The 24,125-nt window shown below is 34.7% G+C and overlaps 1 protein-coding gene across 1 annotated transcript in view; it reads left to right on the top strand.

Moving 5' to 3' along the window:
- Positions 1-24,125, top strand: part of Cht5 (Chitinase 5) — a 47,690-nt gene that overhangs the window by 11,903 nt on the left and 11,662 nt on the right. Inside the window, exons 2-5 of the mRNA XM_089640335.1 lie at positions 5,247-5,315; positions 6,215-6,384; positions 14,268-14,433; positions 16,729-16,951. Of these exons, the coding sequence (XP_089496461.1) occupies positions 5,252-5,315; positions 6,215-6,384; positions 14,268-14,433; positions 16,729-16,951 (623 nt within the window). The 5' untranslated portion in view covers positions 5,247-5,251. The remainder of the gene's footprint in view (positions 1-5,246; positions 5,316-6,214; positions 6,385-14,267; positions 14,434-16,728; positions 16,952-24,125) is intronic.

Below are 24,125 nucleotides of genomic sequence, written 5' to 3'. Positions count from 1 at the left end.
TTGTCAACAAACTATTCAAATTTGTCACATAGCCAGGTCATTTACCCGAAATAATCCGATCCGCAAACCAGTCCAGTGAGCTGCGAACCTTTATTCCAGTTTACCGTTACGGCGAAATATCCAAAACTTGTCTTGCCCAAATCCGATAATGATAATTCATGACTTTCGTGTTATATCGGGATAATTAAATTACAATAATAATATGCCGTGTCGCTTGGCTGCCTAACGGATTCAAAGTGGATTTATCGTCAGTCACTTTTCAACAGTGCATAAGAATTATGTTGGATTTGTCAGCTAATAAATCTGTTCAATTTAAACTAATTTTATTTTAAATGGCGTATGGTCTGAGTTCGTTAATCGATTGTTGGCATCTAAAAATATTTTTTTAATATTTATTGGTTTTTCTTCAGTGTGTAGATGACCAAACGTGAGTGTTTTTTTTTTATTGGCAATCTTCTAATACCGCACAAGATTTCCAACTGCTAACTGCTAACTGCTAACTGAAAACAGTAATACTATAATAATAATAATCAGTGTTTATTCCAGAATGTGGGGAGGTTTGTGCAATCCCACACATCCCATAAAGCATGTGCAATAATAATACAATCTTTTTTTGTTGTTTGTTTTTGGGGTGTTATGCCGTGTTGCGCTAACTCCTTCATTAGCCGACGTTTCGGACAGCGTTGCAGTGTCCATCATCAGGGCAGATCCGGTAGATCGGTAGAGAAAAAATAATACAATCATTTTAATAATACAAGAATAAAAATAACTATTTTATCCCCAATTTGAGTAGGGCTGAAGAGTGTAGGGAAGGGAGGAGAAGAGAAAGAAATACCTGGTTATTCAAATCTGGTTACTAAATATGGCTATAGGTATTTCAAGTAACGTCTCGATTCTGAAAGGTGGTTTACCACCGGGGCGGTACTGAGAGTATATACATCTCTATGTCATAACTAACACTATACTTGTCATCTGCAAGAAAAATTATCGTATTGATGTATTTACGTCACAAGCTAAAACCACTAACTACGTTCTTCTTTGCTATCTGGCGTCCATCTCTGATTGTCTTTGTAGACATTCCTCAAATTTTTCCAGTTTAGTCAATTCTTGGCGATCCTCAAACCTTCAAGTGTTCAGCCCATCCTATATGAGGGCGATCTCAGCTTCTGTTTCCCAACCAAAGACGCCTTTCGATGATGTTGATCACTGCGTCAATAATATCAATACCAATCAATTCGTTTATAAACCCCTTTATACCACGTATACACAACTAAGGTAACCGATATACAGAAGTAGCAAATATTTTTAATAGCATCAAACGGTTTTTTTTGTATCCTAGATTGTAATTTTAAGTTGTAAAGTTTAATTATCATATTAGCATTTTTAAAATGTAAGTTTTGCAATCCTTTTTTCCAACGGTCATATATTTAATCCCAAATTTGTAAAATGAAGACAAATTTGACGTTTTTTTACAAAGTTATCTATTTTTTATACATTAGGATCTTATTTGGTGGTCAGTCATGTTTTTTCTGTGGGTTATTTTATGCAGTATTTTAAATAATGAGAATTTATCAAGTATAAACTTATTTTTAATTGTTCTTAGTGGAAATATTGGTGAAATGTTTTTTTTCCTCTTAGAAAGTTTGTTACAAATAGGTGTTCAATAGATTAAATCAAGTGACACGATTTATCAAAAGTGAAGATTAGACCACATAATCACAGATATTCGGATTCTTTCGTCATTTTAATTCCCATTGAATTATATAAATATGACCGAAGGCAATAGGTTCCGATTAGCGCAGTTGAAAGAGAAGTTCTCCGGCAAGGCGAAGGTCCTGTGTTCAAGTCCCATATATGATTGTATCTTTTCCTGATTTTTCTGTTTAGAAAGCGCTAATATTATCTTTGATAATTGAATTATATAGTGGTATTGTTATTCATCTATTTTTCGTATTAACCATCGTAAAACTAGTTATATTCTTCGTATTTACATTACGAAAATGATGACACAGCCTGAAATAAGTCACAAGTTGAAAGAATCAGATGTACGATAAGTTCCACCAAAAGTTCCATGGTTTATCTCCTGCTAGATAACGGGGAAATACATTTCCCAATCGCCAACGTAAACCTCCTCGTTCTTTACAATGTTCATCGTCTCTGTTCGAATGTAAGCCTTTTCCTACTTTATGGCGTCGTAAAATAGCGCATTTCTTATCTCTCTGTATAATATCTTTATTAAGCAAGTGTTATCGTAGGACGTATGTGATATCAGATTCAGGAGTTTGAAACCTTTTTACTCAATGTATGAAACAATAAGATATTCCGGTCTATTTTTATATTTTTTAACGAATGTCAACCTTCTTACTTAAACACCAGCATTTCTTATTGTTGTTAAAATAATTTTCAAAAATTGCATTTTACAAAACAATCTAAATCTGGCGGGTTTTGTCGGTTAATAACAAGGTCAATCCCACTCAGGTCGGTATAAAATGAACAAATCCCAATTTAAATATTTGGCAAGATTTCCAAAAAACATGCCGCCCGTAAGGTAGCGGTGTGGTCAGTTTTGTCATAACCCGCCGACCAATCACGGGGCGTTTAAATCTCTCACGGTTTTAATCGTTTTGAAATGTTTATTTATTTATTCTACAATAAAACATATATACCTATTCAGAATCACCGTTTATTGATCTACATGAATATATATTTTAAACCATAATATTTTTCACTCAAATGTTTTTCTTATTCACATGTCTTTTACCTTTCATAAACTTATACCTTTTACCTTTCATAAACAAAAACTTCCATGTAAAAAAACAGTTTTTTTTTCAAATACTTTATAGAAATTGTTACTTTGGTAACTTTAGAAACGATTTTGGAAAACTGTCAGTTACAATACTTTCAGAGTTTTAAAAAGGCGCTTTTGAAAAATCACTCATTCTAAGCTTTAACAAAACTTATTTCCGGAATTCGAGATTGTTTCTTTATACTTAAATTATTTTTTTCAGTCTACAAAATATTTTTTGGTAAATTTAAAAATGTTTAAAATTTTAATCATTTTAAGTCGTTTTAGCTTTTCGTTAGACATTTATGCAGACACTTACTAACATAAAGAAAAAAAACCCGTTAAAAAATTAATTGACTCCAAAGTGATGTTTTTTTGCTGGTGCATTTTCTATTAGGCAGTTTTAATTACTCCCCAGGTTGTCAGCGATGAAACGAAAAAATAAATGTGCAGGTTTATATATCTATTAAAGTAGATATAATCAGAGCATTTTTTTAAATAAGGTCTTGTAAATTTACCTCATTGTGTAAGTGTGGATCCACGCTTAACCGAAATCACAACTAAATTTATCAGACATAGGTACAGAGACCCAGTTAAATTAAGTAAATATTCATCTAATCAACATAGCAGCTAGAATTGCACAACACAGATATTCCTCACGGTATCGTCCCGTGATTTCCATCTTCTTCGTGTTTGTTCCTGAAGACACTCGAGTTAGTGTTTATGATTCCATTAATCCTATGCATTTTCCGAGAACGGTTTTCCTATATCAATTATTACGAAATACCAGTTGATAATGGGAAGTATAAGAACGTTAGTAAATTACAAAACATTACAGTGCATTGCTTTCGGAGCGTCACGAATGTGGTGCGGGGAAATTAGCATTCTGATTTTAGTCAAGTTTTAAAAAGTAATTATTTGTTACAAATACATTATTTAAGGCCCCGTAGTACGCGTTCAAAGATGATTTGAAAGGGAGATATGTAAATAGGAATGTTAGACGGAGCGCGAAAATATTAAGAAACGATAATAATTAAGCGAAAATTGGGAAAATATTTAAATAAAATACCACTCGTTTGAAAGAAGGCCAAAATCTCTCGACTAATGCTTTAGTTGCGTTTAAAAATACATTGTGAATTTTGTATTTTATTAAATAACAGAAGAAAACGTGTTTTTAATAATTTTCGGAGCTTACTTTGCGATTTTTTTCTGTCGAGGGAATTTCATATAATTAACGTTTCGGCATAACAAATGTGTAGATATTATTATCTTCAAAAAAAAAAATATGAAAAATTTTTATGTTTTTAAGTTCCAAAAATATTTTTTGGAACTTAAAAACATAAAAAGTTAGTGAGAAACTTGTTTTAAATCTGTAGAAATTGGTTATGAGGGGGCTTAATGTTTTCTTTATAAAATATTGACCAATCTAAGAACTTTCCAATAGTGTGTTTTAAACCCTTAACTCGATTGTATTTGTGAAATTTTAATCGTAGATATTATTACCAATCGCCTACTCTGCCTTCCAAGTTACTTGTAAAAATGCTTATAAGCGTTTTTAGTAAATTACACTGTAATGTCATTATACTTGTAAATAGAACTTTTAGACTGAGTTTTTCGGAATCAACTATCGGAGTTCACAGTATTTTAAGGCTCTGAAAATTATTATTCCCATTTCAAATCTTACAACATACATCAAAATCTTTTTTCGTGTTTATACTTACGTTATGTTTATGTTTTTTTATTTTATTCAATTTAATCACCTTTCAGACAAAACATAATTAATTAGTGTGATCTATTTACTAATAATTTCTCAAATTTTTTTATCTTCTTATAATTCTCTAACTTCTCCATCCTCTTCTTGCAACCCAAAATAGCTATACATCATTTTTCTTTTTTATATTATAGTAATGTATAGATTCTATGTCCGTAAACTGTAAAATTCACTCGCCATAACACAGGGTCATCCCCAGCATGAAGGGTGAAATATCACAAAAAAAACCACATGTACTCTCTAAATCATGTATCAATGAAATAAATAAATGTCTAGTGTTTTAAAATGCCTGTCCTTTAAGACAAGAGATTCTGGGTTCAATTCTAAGTTGTGACAGTTAACTTTTTTATTTTTTTGTTCTTTGTTCTGTTTCATGTTTTGTTTATATTTATCTTCTTCTTCTTCAATAATATAATATATTATATTATATCCATGCATGTAGATTCACACGAATATCTTCAATTTGAAATAATGTCCGAGTAGTTGCGGGAGAACAATATTTATTCAGTAAATCCAAAAATGTTTGTCTTATCTTTTCATAATGCTTGCAAATATACCTATACCAATTTTACTGTAAAACTACTTTGTGTTTACGTATCTGCCTTGATGAAGGTCACTGTAATGCTGTCCGAAATGTTTGCTAAAAAAGGAGGACCATACTTTATTTATTTATTTCTTTCTCTTTTTCAGATCTCATGATGGGTTTTTCTTCTTTTATATCTCTGCTGGTGTTGGTAGCGGTTGCTACGTCCGTAGCAGGTAAGATTCTTCTTTTGTAAATTGTAACGAAAAAAACGCATTTGTTTTGAACTCGTTCGTAGAATTTTTTTATTTATTCATGTACCTAAAGGCTTGTCTTTTGCAGAAAAAATATTGCATTTATTTGCGCATCCGTTTTATAAAACTTTTTCAAATGCTGTGTTCTTTAATTTTGTCATTTGCAATTTTAGTAGAGTTTCAAAACTAACCAATTTTTGTACCGTAATTTACAAAAATAAATATTATATCTGTTACAATAAAATATTTGAGTGTCATCGGAACGCTAGAAGATAGAAATTGATTATCTGCAGAACTGTTTCAGAAAGTTTATACATAAATTATGCAGATACCAAGAATAATAGAATAATTCTAAAAACACGGAAATTTGAAAAATAAAATTTCAAAAATAACTTTTGCGAAAATTGCTAAAAAATAAGAATAAAACATAACAGATTCACGAAAAAACTTTTTAGTATAATATTTTTTTACCACCAGATAATAACGTTCTGTAAATGTTTCGAGCTTTCAAGGAATTTCAAGGGAATGAATTATTTCAAATATTGAAAGCGAAAATAAACTCACTCCCCTACATCAGATCGAGCTGAAACTCGGCAGAGAGACTCGTTTTCAATGATAATGAATTATATCAACTTGAACACTAATTATGCGCATTGCTCTGAAATCGGATAACATTATAGCAGTTAATATACGAAATAAATCTCGGTAATATCAGAATTTTGCGAGGTTGGTTCGAGAGGCGAGTTATCGACATCAGTTCTTGGGTAGGTGGGTTTAATCTTCAGTCAAACCAAAAAAAAAAGGTTTTAAAAGACATTTTAAAATAGATATTTTTAAAAACAAAAAGTTTTTTGGGGTTGATTTTTTTATTGTTTAATTAGGCGACAAGCCGTCCCGCATAGTCTGTTACTTCAGCAACTGGGCCGTGTACAGGCCCGGAGTGGGAAGGTACGGACTGGAAGATGTGCCCGCGGAGCTGTGCACGCACCTCATCTACTCCTTTATCGGCATCGATGACTCCAACTGGGAGGTGCTCATCATCGACCCTGAGGTAAGAAATATTATTTTGTACTAACTAATTATCTCACTCACTTAATCATTATCACGTTGTATGAGCTTTTACCACTTAAATAATTTACCCTATTATCTTTTGATTTAAAGTGAAACCGTGGTTTGATAGAACTACCTGCAAATCCTAAAATAATGGTTTGATACACACAATTAATGCCAAAAAAACAATTTATATTCCCTTCTCAATAAATAAATTCAAAACTTACTCAAACATTGAAATAATTATACATGGTTCCGTGATAAATCAACACATGGACAATTCAACACACCTTTAATAAGTCATATAAAGTCATTAAAAACGATGAAAAAAAATCACCCTAACCTAACCTACTTAACCTAGTTAATAAAATTTTTGTATCATCACTTTCCATGACGTTATATAACTTTTTAAATATGTGATGAATTATCATTTTTATGATTTATCCGGTCACCATTGAAAAAATGTGCATATGAAAAAAAAACAAGCCCGGTAAACGTGGTACAAAGACTAATTTTTAAAAATCAACCTACATTCCCTTCAGCAACATTGTTGAAAAGTTCCATAAAATGTAAAACTCAATATTAAAAAATATTCAAAGATTGAAACAATTAAAACTTAATTCATCATTAAGACTAAAATATAACATCCAAGCAACTCTTTTTTCTAGACAAAAAAATCATAGTAGATATATTTACAAAGGAATATAAATATTTTAATACTCTTCCCGAAGAAGATAAAAACTGAATTGGTAGTATTCAAGATTTTTTTTAAATTATTACTAATAAACGGAACACTCGTTACATCATTAACAAAATGCAGTAACTTCATTTCGAACCATATTTTTATTTTATAATGTTACCACGTCCTGTATTAATATACACTCTAAGATATTATTTTTTACTCCTACACCAATTGCTAGTTCTCTTAATTGGCGTGGAAATTCTTAATCATCATATATATCACTATTTGGTTTTGGTGCAAATTTATTACTTATTATTGTGACAGTATTATAAATTAAATTTTTTTTAAAGTATACAACAAAAAAAAAAAAAACTTTTTTTTTTTTTGGTTTTAGGCATTTCACCCTGAAAAGAGTGCTTTGTGCCGGTAACAGTTAAAGTGGATAAAAAAATTCGGTTAATCTATTGGGAGAATAATAAAACAAATTAAACATTGGAATCATTTAGATCGCTAAAACAAATTAAATGTTGAATTCATTCAGGTTAATAAACTTACATAAAGCTGTATGAACACGAGAATTGTTAAGAGATAAAAGGTATGAAATGTTAAGGGGGGACTGGTGTGTGATTTTAATAAGACGGCGGTATATGTTCTTGAAAGATGAATGATTTTTACAGTTAAAGAAAACGTGGTCGAGGGTTTCCTCTTCCACACCGCACTGGCAAACCGGATCATGCAAAACTCTAATTCTAGCCAAGTGGGATGCAATTGAACAGTGACCGATTCTCATTCTCGAAATACATGAAATGAATCGTTTTGACAGTTTTTTACCGTGAAACCATGGCTTAGCAGGGATATGGTTTTGAATTCCAGCATAGAAAGATCCAGTTCTTATTTTGGAGACTGCCCAATTTTCTTCCCAGGCACGAGTCATGTTGGATTTAAGAATCGGGAAGACATCGGAGATAGGGATTCTAAAATTTAGTGGGATAGTTCCGGAATCTGAACCAGATTTGGCGAGAGAATCGGCCATCTCATTACCCTCTATACCCAAATGGGCAGGGACCCAGGCCAATATTGTCTCAAACCCAGATTCACTTAGAGAATTGAGAAGATTTTTTATTTTACATATAATATTGTCTTCCGGATAACATAGAATATTTGACATAATTTTAGTTAGAGCACTTAGCGAATCAGTACATAGTAAGGCTCGATGAATGTTGAGAACCTGGATTTGATTTAGCGCTTGTTCAATTGCAAAGCATTCAGCTGTAAATATTGAAACTTCTTTCGGTAATTTATAAGTGAGATTGATGTTGAATTCTGGACTATATATCGATGTTCCACATCTTTTATTTTCAAATTTGGAACCATCAGTGTAAAGGATGGAAAATCCAGGGAATTTTGAAGCCACAATGCTTTTAAAACAGTCATCCACATTATGAAATTTATTTGGGGAAGTTAAAATATTCTTCCGAAAGTCTGATGTTATTGTGTTAGGCATAAAAGTGATTGCCTTAAATGGAATATTGTATATAGGGAGATTGGGAACTTCTTGAAGATATTGGAGGGAAGATGACAGAGAATTATAGAGATGAAAACTTTTAATTAGGAGAGGAAAACATTTTTTTTCACTCAATCTTTTGTTAGAATTCAAATTAACACTTAGCCGACTAAGACTTTGTTTAATAGGATGATGTGATAACGATAAAGCCTTGAAAATATATTTATTGGCAAGGAATTGCCTTCTGAAATATAAAGGAGGCTCCCCACATTCCACCTGAAGCGCATTAATTGGAGAAGACTTCATAGCTCCAATAATCATTCTGAGGGCTTTTGATTGAATTCTTTCCATTTTCTTATCTAAATATTAGGAAGGGGGTCAAAAAGGAATGTGCCGTAATCCAAGTGGCTCCGAACTAGGGAATTATACATTAATTTAAGAGTGGTAGGATGAGATTCCCACCATACTCTGGAAACTGCTCGCATCATATTAAGTCCCTTTTCACACTTTGTAGAAATTATCTGAATGTGTGGAAGCCAGGAAAGTTTATGGTTCAAAAGAAGACCAAGGAATTTGATTTGAGTAGCGGTTTGTAGAGGCACATTATCAAAAGAGATTGAGAAGTGTGGAATTTTTCTTTTGCGCGTGAAAGCTACGACCCTTGTTTTAGATGCCGCCAGATTCATCCCATTTATTGACAACCAGCTTTTAATATATTGTAAAGCCAAATTCATTTCCTTAGCTGCAAGAATAATATTTTTATGTAACAAATATATAAGGATATCATCCGCAAAGTAAAGTCGCTTGATAGAAAAAAGAATTACTGAGTCTAGGTCGCTTATATAAATATTAAACAACAGAGGACTGATAACAGAACCCTGGGGTAAACCTCTCCATAGTTTGCGCCTTAAGCATTTAGAGGAAGACTCAATAATAATGGACCTATCTGTGAGCAAATTAATAATAAATTGGACTAGTTTCGGGGGGATTTGTTTTTTAATTAGCTTTTCTTTCAAAACATTCAGTAAAACATCATCGTAAGCTGATGAAAGGTCGAGAAATGTGGCCAATGTATAAGAATTTAGGGATTGAGAAACTCGGATATCAGTTGTGAACAAACTTAAATTATCCATTGTAGATTTCTTTTTCCGGAAACCATACTGATTTGGTGAGATAATATCTTGACTTTCAACAAACCACTGTAGTCTGTTTTTTATCAAACGCTCCGCTACTTTCATCAAACATGATGAAAGTGCAATAGGCCGATAAGACGAAATTTCAGATGGATTTTTTCCAGGTTTTAAAATGGGAATGATTTTTTGAGTTTTCCAAACATCCGGAATTAGTCCTGTTTCAAACATATTATTAATAAGAGATAAGAAATATTCAACCGCCATATCAGAAAATGATTTAATGAAACTATAAAATATTCCATCGGGACCCGGAGCAGAGTCGGAAAGGGCTCTTATCACTCGTTTCATCTCATCAATGGAGAAAGGAGCATCTAGCCAGTTAGAGTGAGATGGATACGGCTTAATAGAAGGCATTTCTTCACATCCGGCAACTGATGGCGGGGCTATTTTATCCGCAAATCCTATAAGAATTTCTTCTGATATATGTTTGATTCTTGGCGGAGAATACGATGATCCAAATTTTTTTAAGCTAGACCAAACTGAAGACTGGGGAGTTTCCGGAGACAGGTTCTCACAGAACTTCCGCCATCCAGCGCGCTTCTTATTTTTCAAAATTCATTTGGTTTCTGCCTGGGCTTTTTTAACTGATAAAAAATTTTCTAGTGACATACACTTACGAAAAGAGGAAATTGCTATTTTTCGAGAGTTGACGGAGCGAGTGCATTCCTCGTCCCACCACGGAGTAGAGTGTTTTATTTTAATGTTCGCATTGCGTTTCGGGATGGATTTTTCTGCTGCATTTATAACCATAGAAGGAAACGTCTCACATTGCATTCTGATGTCTCCCGGGGACGATTTTGTTAAATTAATAAGGTTATCTAGTTCAGAAGAGAAAGTGCTCCAATTCGCATCTTTCGTTCTAAATTTGAGATTATTTTTAACTGGGGGGGAATAAGTGTTAAATTGATGGTAGAAGCGGATTATAATTGGGAAATGATCACTAGAGAGGGGATCGTTTAGGATGTCCCAAGAGCATTTAGATGCTAACGAATACGAACAAAGAGATATATCAACAGCACTTTTCCGTTGATGAGGGGGGGTGAATCTGGTTGGAGATCCGTCATTTAAAAAACATAGGTTATGGGTATCAATAAAATCTAAAAGATTGCGGCCAGAACGATTTGTTATTTCGCTACCCCAAGAAGGGGAATGTGCATTAAAATCTCCAAGGATCATATAAGGGGAACAAATCTGGGTTAAGATTGGTGCCCATTCATTTTCAATAAAAGTCGTAGAGGGAGGAATATATATTGACAATATTGTGATATCAGATAAGACAGCTGCTATTATCTGGATATCGTCGGGGGAGTATGAATATTAATTACTTTAAACGGTATAGAATTATGGATTATCAGAGCCGAGCCGCCTTTACCATCTGGTCTGTCGTGTCTGAGACAATAATACCCTGGAATTCTTAAGTGAAAGGAGGGTTTTAACCACGTTTCAGAAATGGCGGCTACTGAAACGTCGTGTTCGTCGAGTAATTGAATTAGGTCAGATTTGTTAGCGAAGAGGCTTCTACTGTTCCACTGAAGGATTTTGTTCAATTTCGAAGCCATTGGGGAGGCAAGATAATAAAGATTTAATGTAATCGGCAGCGTTGGACGGTACAGTATTGTTGTTTGTAAGGATAGAAATTAAAAGGGTAATTAAAGTGTGAGAGCAGGAGGGGAAGAATTACCATTAATGGCACACCCATTGGGCGTCTGGGATTTGGCATTCCCATTCGGGCTGGCCAAAATATTATTCAATTGTTTTTTATCAAGGTAAGGTGTATATTTTGGGTTGGGTTTGACTGGCTTGAGAATGGTTTCTCTGTGAGAAGATGACGTTGAATTTAAAAAGGTGGTTGTTTGGAAAGGAGCTGAGGACGATGTCATCTCTGCGAATGATTTTTTCGCAGGAGAGATTAACTTTGAGGCGTGGAAGTACGAAATGTTGTCGGTAGCCATTTTATGTTTTATGTTCTTCTGTCTTGTTAATTCCGGACAGGCTAGACTGACCGCGGTATGTGCACCCAAACAGTTAATGCAAATGGGATCATTGGAAGATTTCGGACATTGATCAAATGGGTGACTTTCTCCGCAATAGTAACAACGTGGGGGGGAGCGGCATACGGATTTCGAATGTCCGAACCGGCAGCAGTTGAAACATTGAATTGTTGGAAATTTATAAACTTCGACGGGAAGCGAGGTATAATAAATTAACACACGAGACGGTAGAGATTGTCCCTCAAATGTAACAACAACAGACTGGGAAGGTTTCCAGATCGTGTTTCCGTCAGTAGAATCCTTGTAGTTCAGTCGACGTACTTTTAATACTTTCGGTGTTCCGTGAGAATTATTCAAAGCATCAACAATTTCAGCCTCTGGGATCTCCGCGGGAATTCCTCGCACAAGACCCATTCTCGAAAGGTTAAATGTAGGGATGAACGATTTATATTTATGATTTGAGAGCGAGTCAATTTTTTTTACAAATCCATTTGCGGAAGCGGCAGTGTTAAACTCGATAGATAATTTATATCGCCCTTCCGGTTTAATTGAACCGTTAACAATACCAAGGTTATTATTTTTGAGTCAAATACGAATTTTCCAAAATCTAAAGGATGAATAAGTTTTCCCTGTTCAGTTCTCTGAACATTAACGGTAAATGAACCGGAAGCTGAAGCAGGATAAAGTAATTCAGTACTTTTTGCATTATCGCTAGTTAAAGTACTTGGCTGGATGTTACTATTGGTGTTAAGGTCGTTAGGGGTCGAGGTTTGTTGAATCGGCGGTATAGATTTAACTTTCGATGGAATGTGAAGGCTATGCGATGGTCGTCGTTTACGAGATGGGAGCGTAATAGAAACCTGGCTCGTATTAGATTCCGAATCAGAAAAATCCAATATCGACCCTGGGTCGGGAGGCCTATCTTCATCTTCCTCCATTATATAAAAAAAACTTAACTTTTAAAACTTAAACTGAAAAAATAATACGCAGTCTATTTCATTGACTGTACAAACAAAAACGGATCAGCCGTAAGCAGGAATGCAAACAAATAGGTAAACGGTAAACAATATTAAATAAAATGTAACAATAATCTCTTATCTGTACGCAGCGCAGGAACGGGCGAACGGCACTAGGCAATAGTAAGGTACACACAACCACTGTCGACCTATTACACTATTGTTGGGTAATTATGTCGACTTTCGCATCTTTTCAACGAAACATTTTCCATCATCGGGGCCGTTGTGTAGATTGTCTTTTAACTTTGATAGCATCTCAAATTGAGGTATAGCTTGGTTGAATATGATTTTAGGGGTAATTGTTTTTTTTTTTTTTATTTGTGTTTGTTTTTTTTAACGATAATCATCAATCTAATCAACCAATCTCAATCGATAAAATATTTATCGTGTTTGAATTGGGAAGTAGTGCCATTATAGTTTAAAAAATTACATTATAATATACCCAAAATATATGCTTAAATAACCTAATATTTCACCAGCCTACATCTAAAACTACCTTTGGACAAAGAAATTTGTAATGGCCAATATTTCTCTATAAAACTATTAGGTATCCTCTCTCTTGCAATAAAAACCATTAAAAAATAACCGACTCTAAAAGAAGTATTAACATATGGATTATGGACAAGGGAAGGAAGAATATATGTATTTAAAATGTTGCAACCTAACAAAGATTAACCTTTTATTATGTTTTTCTTCTGTACGTTATACCATTATACATTTTCTTGTATAATGTTATGTTTTTCTTCCATCATTTCGCTTTATAATTTACCTCTTTTATATTTTGAACGTTTACAAAAATTACATTTTAAAAAATTAACATACTAAAAAAACTTGACCAAATTTATAATTTAATATTCACATAAATGACCTTGTACAATGTGACCTTAGAACGGGGTACCCCAGTAAGGTCACATTCTTTTTAACAAATGTAAAAAATATAATGAAAAAAAAATGATGTTTTACAAAACAGAATAGAAAAAAATACTTAAAATAATTATTATCTTAGTTGTTAGTATTATTGTGGCTGATGGTTGCTTTTTTAAAATCCTTCCAAAGGATTTGTTTGGTGAAATGTGTGTTCATGTATATATAAATAATAATGTTTTGCACGTGTTTACACCCCGCATTCTGAATTACTACCATTTGATCACTTTAAATTTTTAAGCACTTAAAAAAAAGTTTTTTAAGATTATCTCTACTCAGATGCCGAGTTGAAAAGTTAATTAGATAAAATGTCTTCGATAGAAAAAAATTTCAACCTATACTATAAGAGAAATATAAAAAAAAACACCTGGTTCTGTTATATAACTTTAGAAGCCTTCCTTAATCCTTTTAGGGCTGGTATTTCATTATAATAATTAGTGAATTTAATGTGGTTTTCGGTGTTTAGTTTTGATTTAGCCGTCAAGCACCGGATACTAATGATTATTCTAGTTTTATTAATGATTTTTTTTGCAGTTTGCCTTCTTTACAGAATGTTTTGCTTTGATTTCCTCAGCTCGACGTGCAGAAGAGTGGTTTCGCGAACTTCACAGCTATTCGCAGCAAGTACCCTAACCTCAAGCTGCAGATCGCGGTGGGCGGCTGGGCCGAGGGCGGAGAGAAGTACTCCGCTATGGTCGCCGACAAGGTTAAACGGACAAAGTTCATCAATAGTATTGTCGGTGAGTTATTATCACTTTGTGATTTAACATATTTATAAAATAAAATAATAACAACTTTGTATGTAACCACGAATTTATTTAATATATTACTACCGATTTGTTTCGCTTAAAGCAGCAAGCTTCATCAGGGTACAAAATTAAACTTTTTTTTCTTTAAACCTAAGTTTAATTTTGTACCCTGATCGTCGATCGTATTCTTTTCTATTTAATTAAAAATGTTAATGTTAGTATGTTCAAAATTCTTCAATGATTGCTTTGAAATTTTGACACAACATTGTTCGAATACGCGTGTGTTTTTATATACCTATATTATATAAATGTCACCTGTGACATTGCTCAAAAATGTTCTATTTTGAACAACTGCGATATCTGTTGGACGTAAAAGAAACACGCGCTATTGTTTCTCTATCTGCACAGACAGACTGAGGCACAGCACCGTGTGGCGGGGTACAGCTAGTAAATGAAATAAATTCATGGTTATAAACAACATTTAAAGTTATTAGTAAGGTATCTTATCTTTTCTGGTAATTTATTAAGAACTAGTGGACCCCGAAATGCTTCGCTATTGCTGATGTCTTTCTCGGACGTCTCCGACTTTTTCTACCATTCAAAATAAACACTCTCTAAACACTCCTAGCACTAATAAGAACAAACGTTGTAATTTTCAGCGATATCGGTCGACTATTTTTCGAGTTTTGTGAGCACAAACATACGCACGTTGAATTTTATATACCAAGATTTTGTTCTCCTGGGTGTTTTTAATTCTGTTGACCTAGTTTTTTACTATATATCGGAATCGGTAATGTGTATTTTAGAATGAGATTTGTTCTGTTTCTCAATGGGGCAGTTTTATTTAAAATTTGTAAACCTCTGCGTAAAATAACGATATACGCGTATTATTTAAAGCCTTTTATGAAGAAAAAACTATATTAAAAATCGACCAAATGTGTGGAACATGAGTTTATTAGTGGGGAAATGTTTAATGTTTGTAACGCCTATGAAACCTAACCACATCGCCCTTCTGTGTTGCAACAATGAACAATGATAATCTCAACACAGACACATCGTTGCATCATTTAGTTTCCTTATTTGGATGGCCCTGAAAGGACCTATTATACAAACAATATGGGGGAACACACTAATCTTGATTGTAATATTTATCGGAGCGATACATAATTTTTAACTAGCTCTAGACTGGATTTTACTGACCGGTTAATTTTTTACACTGTGCACCAATTTAAATACAATAAACACTTCTAATGCAAGCTGATAATCCGTTTATTTACTGGAAAGAAACTGTGCTTCCAGACTACGAGCAACAGGTATGGAATTTAGACCTATAAGGGACTAGGTACAGTTGGTTGCCATCACATTAGAACCAGTAGTTTGTTTTGCGATTATCGAATTTAGATATTTTTATTTTATGTAAAACGATGCAATTTTAAGCTTGCTTTCATTCACATGTTATTTATCTCTCTTTCTCAAAAACTACAGTACTTATATAACTACTTTCGCTGAAAATTTAAAAGTTTGTTCTTATTAGTGTCAGGAGTAATTTTAGAGCTTTTTGAATGGTAGAAGTCGGAGACGCTCGAGGAAGACTTAACGCATTGTCTCTGCACTGGATGAGAAAAAGAGTCAATATAATTTAGTTTTGAAGTGAAACTTCTTTACGCGCGTCATGCATTTTCGAGGACCGGAGTAAAACCGACTCATGACCGTCACGAAAAACAGTGATCATTTGGTGGTGGGGGTACGGGACCCCCACCACCGCTCACCGTTCACTGTCACTCTCTCACCGTAGTCGCTTACTGAAGTGAGGGAGCCACTGACGAACGTTCTCTCTCTCTCTCTCTTCTCTCTTTTCCTCTCTCTCTAGCCAACGACGCCACGCCAGGCATCAGCTGCTTGCTTCGTGTACTGCACGGTGAGTGTAATACGAGTGAAATACGTAATTGATTGTGGTTTATTCGATTTGTTATATTGTTATAAAAAGAGAGAATGAAATGAAAAGAGAGAGAGAGAAGAATACTAAAAGTTTCACTTCCGTCGTGCGTAGGCTTGCCACACACTGTATTTTTTTTTAGTGGTACATGGCACAATCAACTGAAACAAAAACTTATAAAACGTAAACTTAGTAATATTATTTCCACTTAAAAATAGACCCAGTTTCCAGGTACCTGAACAAGAATTCACAACCTCAAAACATTACTTCAAACCCAGCAACGCAGGGTTACACTTCAGCTAGTTGTTTGATAAAAATAAAACCAAACATATTTTGGTTTGTTTTTCCAGAGTTCATGAACAAGTATAAGTTTGACGGGTTCGATCTGGACTGGGAGTACCCCGGGGCAGCAGACCGCGGCGGCTCCTTCGGCGACAAGGACCGCTTCCTGTTCTACGTGGAGGAGCTGCGCCGTGCCTTTGAGCGGCAGGCCAGGGGCTGGGAGATCACCATGGCCGTGCCGCTGGCAAAGTTCCGTCTGCAGGAGGGCTATCACGTTCCTGAACTTTGCGAGTGAGTGATGATAATATTGTTATTACTAAGCTATTTTACTTCTTCCTTAGTCTTTGCTTCATTCCTGAGGAATCGTGTCGGAAATATCCAAGTTTCTTGGTGGACATGACTACTTCACTTCTCGCAGTTCTGTGCTGCTGATCTTTGGTCACACCATAGACATTCTAATTAATGAAACTTGTTTATCATTTCGACGAGCCGGAGGCAAACCACGTGACTATATTTTTGGCACCAGGAGGTTTCGGGAAAGCTTAGAATAAACTACAACGTCAGTCTATATTACCACCGAAGAGCGCATATTGAAATAACCAGACCCTGTGCAGAAAAGTAAAGTTCATTAGAGTAAGCAAAGGTTCGTACTGCAGTTCATTGTAGAATTTTTCTGCGCAGGAGCTGGATGTTCGTTTTAAAACGAACCGCCTGGCGTAGCGACGAAAAAATTCAGTGAGTTGGGTGAATTATAACACATTTGTAAAAGTGTCTAACTAAATAGTGTGACAAAATATTAAGTTTTGGAAAAAAGCCCGAACTTTTGTTTACCCGATTTGGGATTTGCAGTTAAGTTTTTACGCTACTAGCAATTTGCGCGTCATTGTAAAAAGGACTAGTAATTCGTAATCAGATTTTATTTTCGAGGACGGAACGGTGATATTACAATGCGGGTTGCCTATACTTTCAGATACATTTATTGAAAAATCACCTCGCCTCCAGCGCTCCTCGCAACTCGGTTTGTCCTGTTTTCCCAGATTGGCTGGTATATTCATTTGAATGTCAATGGATCACGCTAACGCTTCAGTGATATGTGATATGATATATAGGAGATGAATTTATATGACGTAAGAGGTAGTTGGAAAGTATCTACATATTCTGATCTGAGCAATAAAAACTACTAAAATAATTTCAAACCACTTTTCTATTCTGAGTGGTTGCCTTTCACCAAGGCGATTTTGAAAGAATCTACAACGCAATAATATGGAGTTGATGCTTTGTTGAGACCCTGTAGTAAGCGTTCAAAGATGGTTTGAAATGGAGATACGTATGAATGTTAGAGGGAGCGCGTTAATATTTAAAAAAAACGATAATAATTAAGCGAAAATGGTGAAAATATTTAATAAAGACTCATTTCAAATAGAGCAAAAGTCTATCGAAAAATGCTTTAATTGCATTTAAAGATACACTGTGAATTTTTTCATTCCTATTGTTATGAATATGTATTTGACACAATGTTACGATACTTACTTAGCCCATAGATGTGTTAATAGGCTGTTATTGTGTGTGGTTTTTCTAAGTACATTATTGACTGTTAATATGATTGAATAGTGGGTGGCCAAGTTTGACTTTGTTGGTCTTTGAAGGCCAACGCGCCAGAGTCCCTTCCAGTGGTTGAACTGGAAAAGAGCTCGCCAAACCGACCTACCGACGGTAGAGCATAATTCTCCATTCAGGGCGGGGAAAAATATATCCCATCTACATGATGTTTGAAAGGAAGTTGCAAGGTTGTAGAATGAAAGTAATCTGGATAAACTTTGGACTGGCCGTAACAAATTATATTTGATAAATTTCACAGAGAAATACAAAAAAGGTGAAAACTTACCCCCATCGACCAGAACGTAGAATCTATCTACCCTGTCTAAAATAATAAGAACGTATTTAGTTATGAGGAACGAACACTGAGTGCCGCGAATGGCGGAGTAGATGAATCAGCCATGTAGCTAGAGGACGACGGCTTCAGATGTGACTGGTATCGGCCCAGTGAGTACCAGCCAAGAGGAGTGGACGACAGCTTCAAGATGTGGCTGGCCAACGGCCCAGTGAGGTCCAGCCAAGAGGAGTAGACGGCAGCATCAAGATGTGGCTGGCCAACGGCCTCGTGAGGTCCGGCCATGTAGGTAGTAGACGACGGCATCAGATGTGAGGTTCAGCCATGTAGGTAGTAGACGACGGCATCAGATGTGAGGTCCGATTTAAAAATGCTCCGAATCAAAATGCACTCGGCGAAAACAGTTTATCGGCAGAAATAATCACCGATCGCTTGGATAAACTCTGATTACCCCCAAGGCCACACATGGTGAAAAACGTTATCATTATTCACGCCATTCGGGGCGAATTCCACTCGCGGGAAATATTACTAGACTTCTAAGCTTGAAGCACAAACTGAACATTTCGGTATTAATCACAAATTCATGAAATAACTTTCGATTAGATCCTCCGACCTACAGAAAAATAATTGACCCCCCGACCGGACAGCCTGTCTCCCCTGTCCCCGGCCGGGAAGTGAAGCCATCTTGAATTTCTTTTCACTTCCTGTTCAAGTTCTAAGTTGCCAGAGCATAAACAATAGACAAGATAAATCACAGATTTGACAGGTTCTTACTTAGAGTGAAAATCGTATGTTATTTTCATAACATTACCCCGGTCGCCCCCAACGTGTTTGCCCTCAAACACAAGGAGAACAAAATAAAAGCCTGAGCTAAGAGATACCCTAACTTGGTCTGATGGGTTCCTAAAACATACATGATATAATAACATAAAAAAACGAGTTATATAGCAGAAATGTACTAAAAGTAATAGTATGCTTGCAAAAGGGTGTGTCACAAAATCAGTCGCGCCCATCATGCGTAAGACATGATGGATGAGTCTGCGGCGCATCCAATTGAAGTTCAGAGTATTAGATATAACAAAATCAGAACTTAGAAATAAAGACCTTAAATTGTACACAATTAGCAGTAAGAAGATACGTGGACGGGGCCCGTAATCACCCGCAGCATGTACGACGCTGGGTGATGTATTCTGACTCTCGTCTGGGACTACCGTAGACGTAGCATCTATAACAGAATAGAACTTAAAATTAGTATACAAATATTATCACTAAAGCATGACATCAATATACATCAAAACATTAAATATGCACAAAGCATCACTGTTCAGATTCACTTTTTTAAATAAGCCAAAGTAGGCTACACTCGTAGATGGTGTACCATCTGCACTTTATCACTGATTCTAAATCAATTTTGGAAAAGAAGAGTTCCTCTATAGAAGAGTATTCCTATCTAACTCCCTAAACTGGTCTCGTGGGTTTAGTTTTTCTGACAGTTATACAATAGAAAACAATATATAAGTTTATTTTACCATTGGTATATGAAATACAGGATATAACCAACCATTGTAAATGAATGGTGTTATGAATAGTCTTACAATCATCGCAAAATGATGCCACATTATTTAGTAAACAACCATCGTTAAAAATGGTGCCAATAGAATTGTTAGCGACCATCGTAAATAAATGGTGCTATAAATAGTCTACAACCATCGTTAAAAATGGTGCCAATCAATTAAGTATTCGTCTTTTGTCCCCGAGGGTTCAATTTGTAAATTGTAGTATTAGTGTAACTAATTACCGAGGTTCTCACAGGAACCAATCAATCACTAATTTATTTTTAGGATTGATTTACATTTTTCAAATGATGAAGTTTTAATATTATATAAATTTATTAATATTAGTTCAGTAGTAACTTGTTTATAGAAACTTAACAAGAATTTTTTGTAATAGTAAAGATACTTACATAGACAAATGGGCAATGAGACCTATGCAAGCACAATATATTTAAACTCGGAACATCTTGAAATACTGGGCGAATAATTCCATATGTTTTTACTTAAAGTAATACAATATAAAGGTATATGAACACAGTTCATATGATATTAAGCTTAGAATACAAGAGGATATGCGGGTTCATATCGTCGTATAATCCAAGTTGACAAAAATAAACTTAAAAATAAATATGAGCTAAGTTGAACTGATCGTGACCAGAAATATGTATGTATTTGTGTTTCGAAGCATCTCACATTTGTATATATATTTTATAATCTACCAAATTTTAACTTATTATTTTAATGAGAAATTATACTCGAGTAATCAACTGGAGTAAAATTAATTTTCCGTGAAGGACAAACTTAAAAATATGTATATTTATTAACAAATACTGGTCATAGCAATCCGGATGATCAGGCCGAACTGAAATGAGCAGTATTCAGAAGATTTATTTAAAGATAGCACCTGTAAAGATGGCCAGTCTCCACACGATACTTTATGGTAGAAGACTAAACTGGTATGTTATCTGATTTTACTATATCTTTGACATGAAAGTCACCAGTTTCCTTACCATTTAAATCAGCCAGTGTATAGACTAGGTCTGATTTTTTTTTAACAACAATATTTTGAACAAAACGAGGTGCCAATTTTTGTGAAAAATAGTTCAAAGCATTGGATAATACAAAGTTTCTTCTCCAGACTACGTCTCCGACCTGAAAGGTAACGTTTCTTCTCCGTAAATTGTAGTGATTAGCGCCTTTTTTAAATGCTGCAAAAAGAGCGTTTGAGACTTGTTCATAAATTGTGGACAGTCCATTTAATCTGTCAGTGTAAATTTTGAGATGAGAGGAATCTTGCGGACTGGATACTTCATCTGCTAATGGATTACGGTGGAGATCCCCATCTAATATTTGTTCTCTACCGTGCATAACAAAGAAAGGAGTAAATCCTGTGGTACAATTTACGGTATTATTCATTGCCGATTGAATTTGTGGGAGAAATTTGGACCAATTTCGATGATCTGATTCCACTAATATTGATAGTGCCGTGCCTAAGGTTTGATTATACCTTTCAACAACATTGTTCTGAGGTGTGTACAGTGAATTGTAAAATGGAGGGCTTATATTGTAACTTTGTAATAGTTCTTTAAATTCTTTTGAAATGAACTGTCTCCCATTATCACATACAATGGTACGCGGTACTCCGTGTACAAGGAAAATATTTTCCTCTAAATTTTTAATAATACTTCTCGCGGTTCCTTGGCGTAGCGGGAATAACCAGGTATATTTAGAGAAAACATCCACGCATGATAATATAACTGTAAAACCTGAATAACTTCTAGGCAGAGGGCCTACTAGATCCACTGATAACATCTGCATAGGTCTCGTAACTTTTTTATAATTTGAAGAAATTCCATTAGGCGGGGCATCTACTATCGGAATGTAGGAAGAAGAGTCACAACAACTCTAAACCTAGGGTTGCTTCTTTAAAATATAGAGAATCAAAAAAACTAAATGTGAGTCGCTCTGTTCACGCGCCTTCCTTTGCGCAGAGGAAATGCGAGTGGCAGAGTTGGCTCCGTTTGGTTAGACAGTTTCTTTCGGGCTCGAGTTCTGAGGTGGAGGTACCGCCGCCGAAGGATTCCGAGCTTGAAAGGGATAATCGACCTTTTGCGGATATCTTTATTGGAAATAATTTTTATAAAGCACTACTTGACAGTGGTTCTTCAATCTCCTGTTTAGGAGGAGATATTCATTTAGTTTTCTTAAAATTAGGTTATAAATTAGTTAATATCGATTTCAATGTTTCTACAGCTGATGGAACAAATCAGCGTGTTTTAGGTACAATAACATTACCCCGGTCGCCCCCCATAACACTATAACATATTAAATAACAGAACAAAACGTGTTTTTAATAATTTTTGGAGCTTACTTTGCGATTTTTTTACCGCGAGAATTTCATATAATTAACGTTTCGGCGTAACAAAGGTATAGTCTGAAAATATAACAATTTTTTTTTAAACTAAAAAACTTAAAGAGTTAACTAGAAACTCGTTATAAATTGGGTATGCGGGGCTTATGTTGATGTTTATAACCGCGAAGAAAGATCGAAAGGAGGAACATTCACATTAATGCCGCATGTGACATTTCTGGTTTTGCGCTCTGTAGAAAGATTTGAGTTCCGATCATTTCGTATATCATTTCCAACCATTTTAAAGTATAATATCTGTACGACCTCACTTGACCTAAATATTTTTTTCAGTCTAGCCAAAATATTAGGAAGTATAACGGTTTACGATTAAATACGTAAGATATGGCCCAAGTTTAAGTTCACTGGAATCGAGTTCTTCATAAATCTCAGATAATGTCTAAACTTGTATGCAAATGAGGTACAATAAATGTTTGGCTTACACGATTTGTATGGGAAATAATACGGGAATTAATTTTAATGGCAATAATTATATTATAATGTCACCATAATATATATTTATTCTTAAACAAAAAATAAAGATATTTAATGTTATCAAGTTTAATTTGTATAACTGTAACAGCTGATTCGCATTCCGGAGATATTATCAAAGTGAGTTGAAAACACTTACAGATTTATTTACATCTTAAATGTCCTTCTCTTTGACGTGTACCCCGGCGTTGCTTGACTTTTCTCTTCTTTCAATGACTATAATATCCATGTATTATATATGTATATATGTATAGATCTTCAAGAAGAAATTCTCTAAATGATAATGAAAACCTTATCAAACTCCGTTGCACAGTTTGTAAGAAGTAAGCGCACAAACAGATAGTGACTTTGTTTTATACTATTTATTGCCACGATTACGAATTTACTAAAAGTTTATCAGGAAACGGGCTGTAATCCCGTTTTTAGTTCATTATTATGATCTGGATGTTCCGGGATGTTACCGAACGTTCCACAACAATCCAGAATGTTCTGGACTATTCTAGAAATTTCTGGAGGGCGAAACTTCCAGTCCTTATATCTTCCAAAGCACGCCCTCCGGGTAAAAACGGGAACCTTCTTCATGGATGGGGGATAGAGGGCTACCACACCATATAAATCCGTTGATCGTACCGTGGCTCGTTTCTGAGTTTTAGCAGCACGCACATTGTACACTTACTTTTATAATATATATTGATTAGAGATCTACCTATTATTGAAGTGAAACTTCTTTAGCCGCGTCATGCAATTTCGAGAACCGGAGTAAAACCAACTCATGACCGAAACGAAAATGCGGGACCGATTAAAGTTCATTTGATCTAGTGAAAGTTTTGAAGTAAGATATAAATGTTTTTTAGGTAATCTCGACAACTGGCGTTGGTGGTGTAATGGTCAGCGTAGTTGCATTCCAAGCAGTTGATCCGAGTTCGATTCTCGGCCATCGCATATTAATTTTTTTTTTTGGTTGAATGTTAATTTTATAACTCATTGTTTGTAGTCATTGTTCTTTGAAATTTTTAAATTTTTAATCCATTGTAATTTTAAACATTATTTATTTTTCATATTATTTTTTTCGTCATTTAAATTATATTTTGTACTGGGGTGACATCTATCGGCAGAATATTT

Source organism: Hesperophylax consimilis, chromosome 15 (genome assembly GCF_061612785.1).
Source record: "Hesperophylax consimilis isolate HC1 chromosome 15, BYU_Hcon_1.0, whole genome shotgun sequence".
Classification (NCBI taxonomy): Eukaryota; Metazoa; Arthropoda; class Insecta; order Trichoptera; family Limnephilidae; genus Hesperophylax; species Hesperophylax consimilis.
The sequence above is the reverse complement of the archived record's forward strand: the minus strand, read 5'-3'. Positions and strand labels throughout refer to the sequence as shown.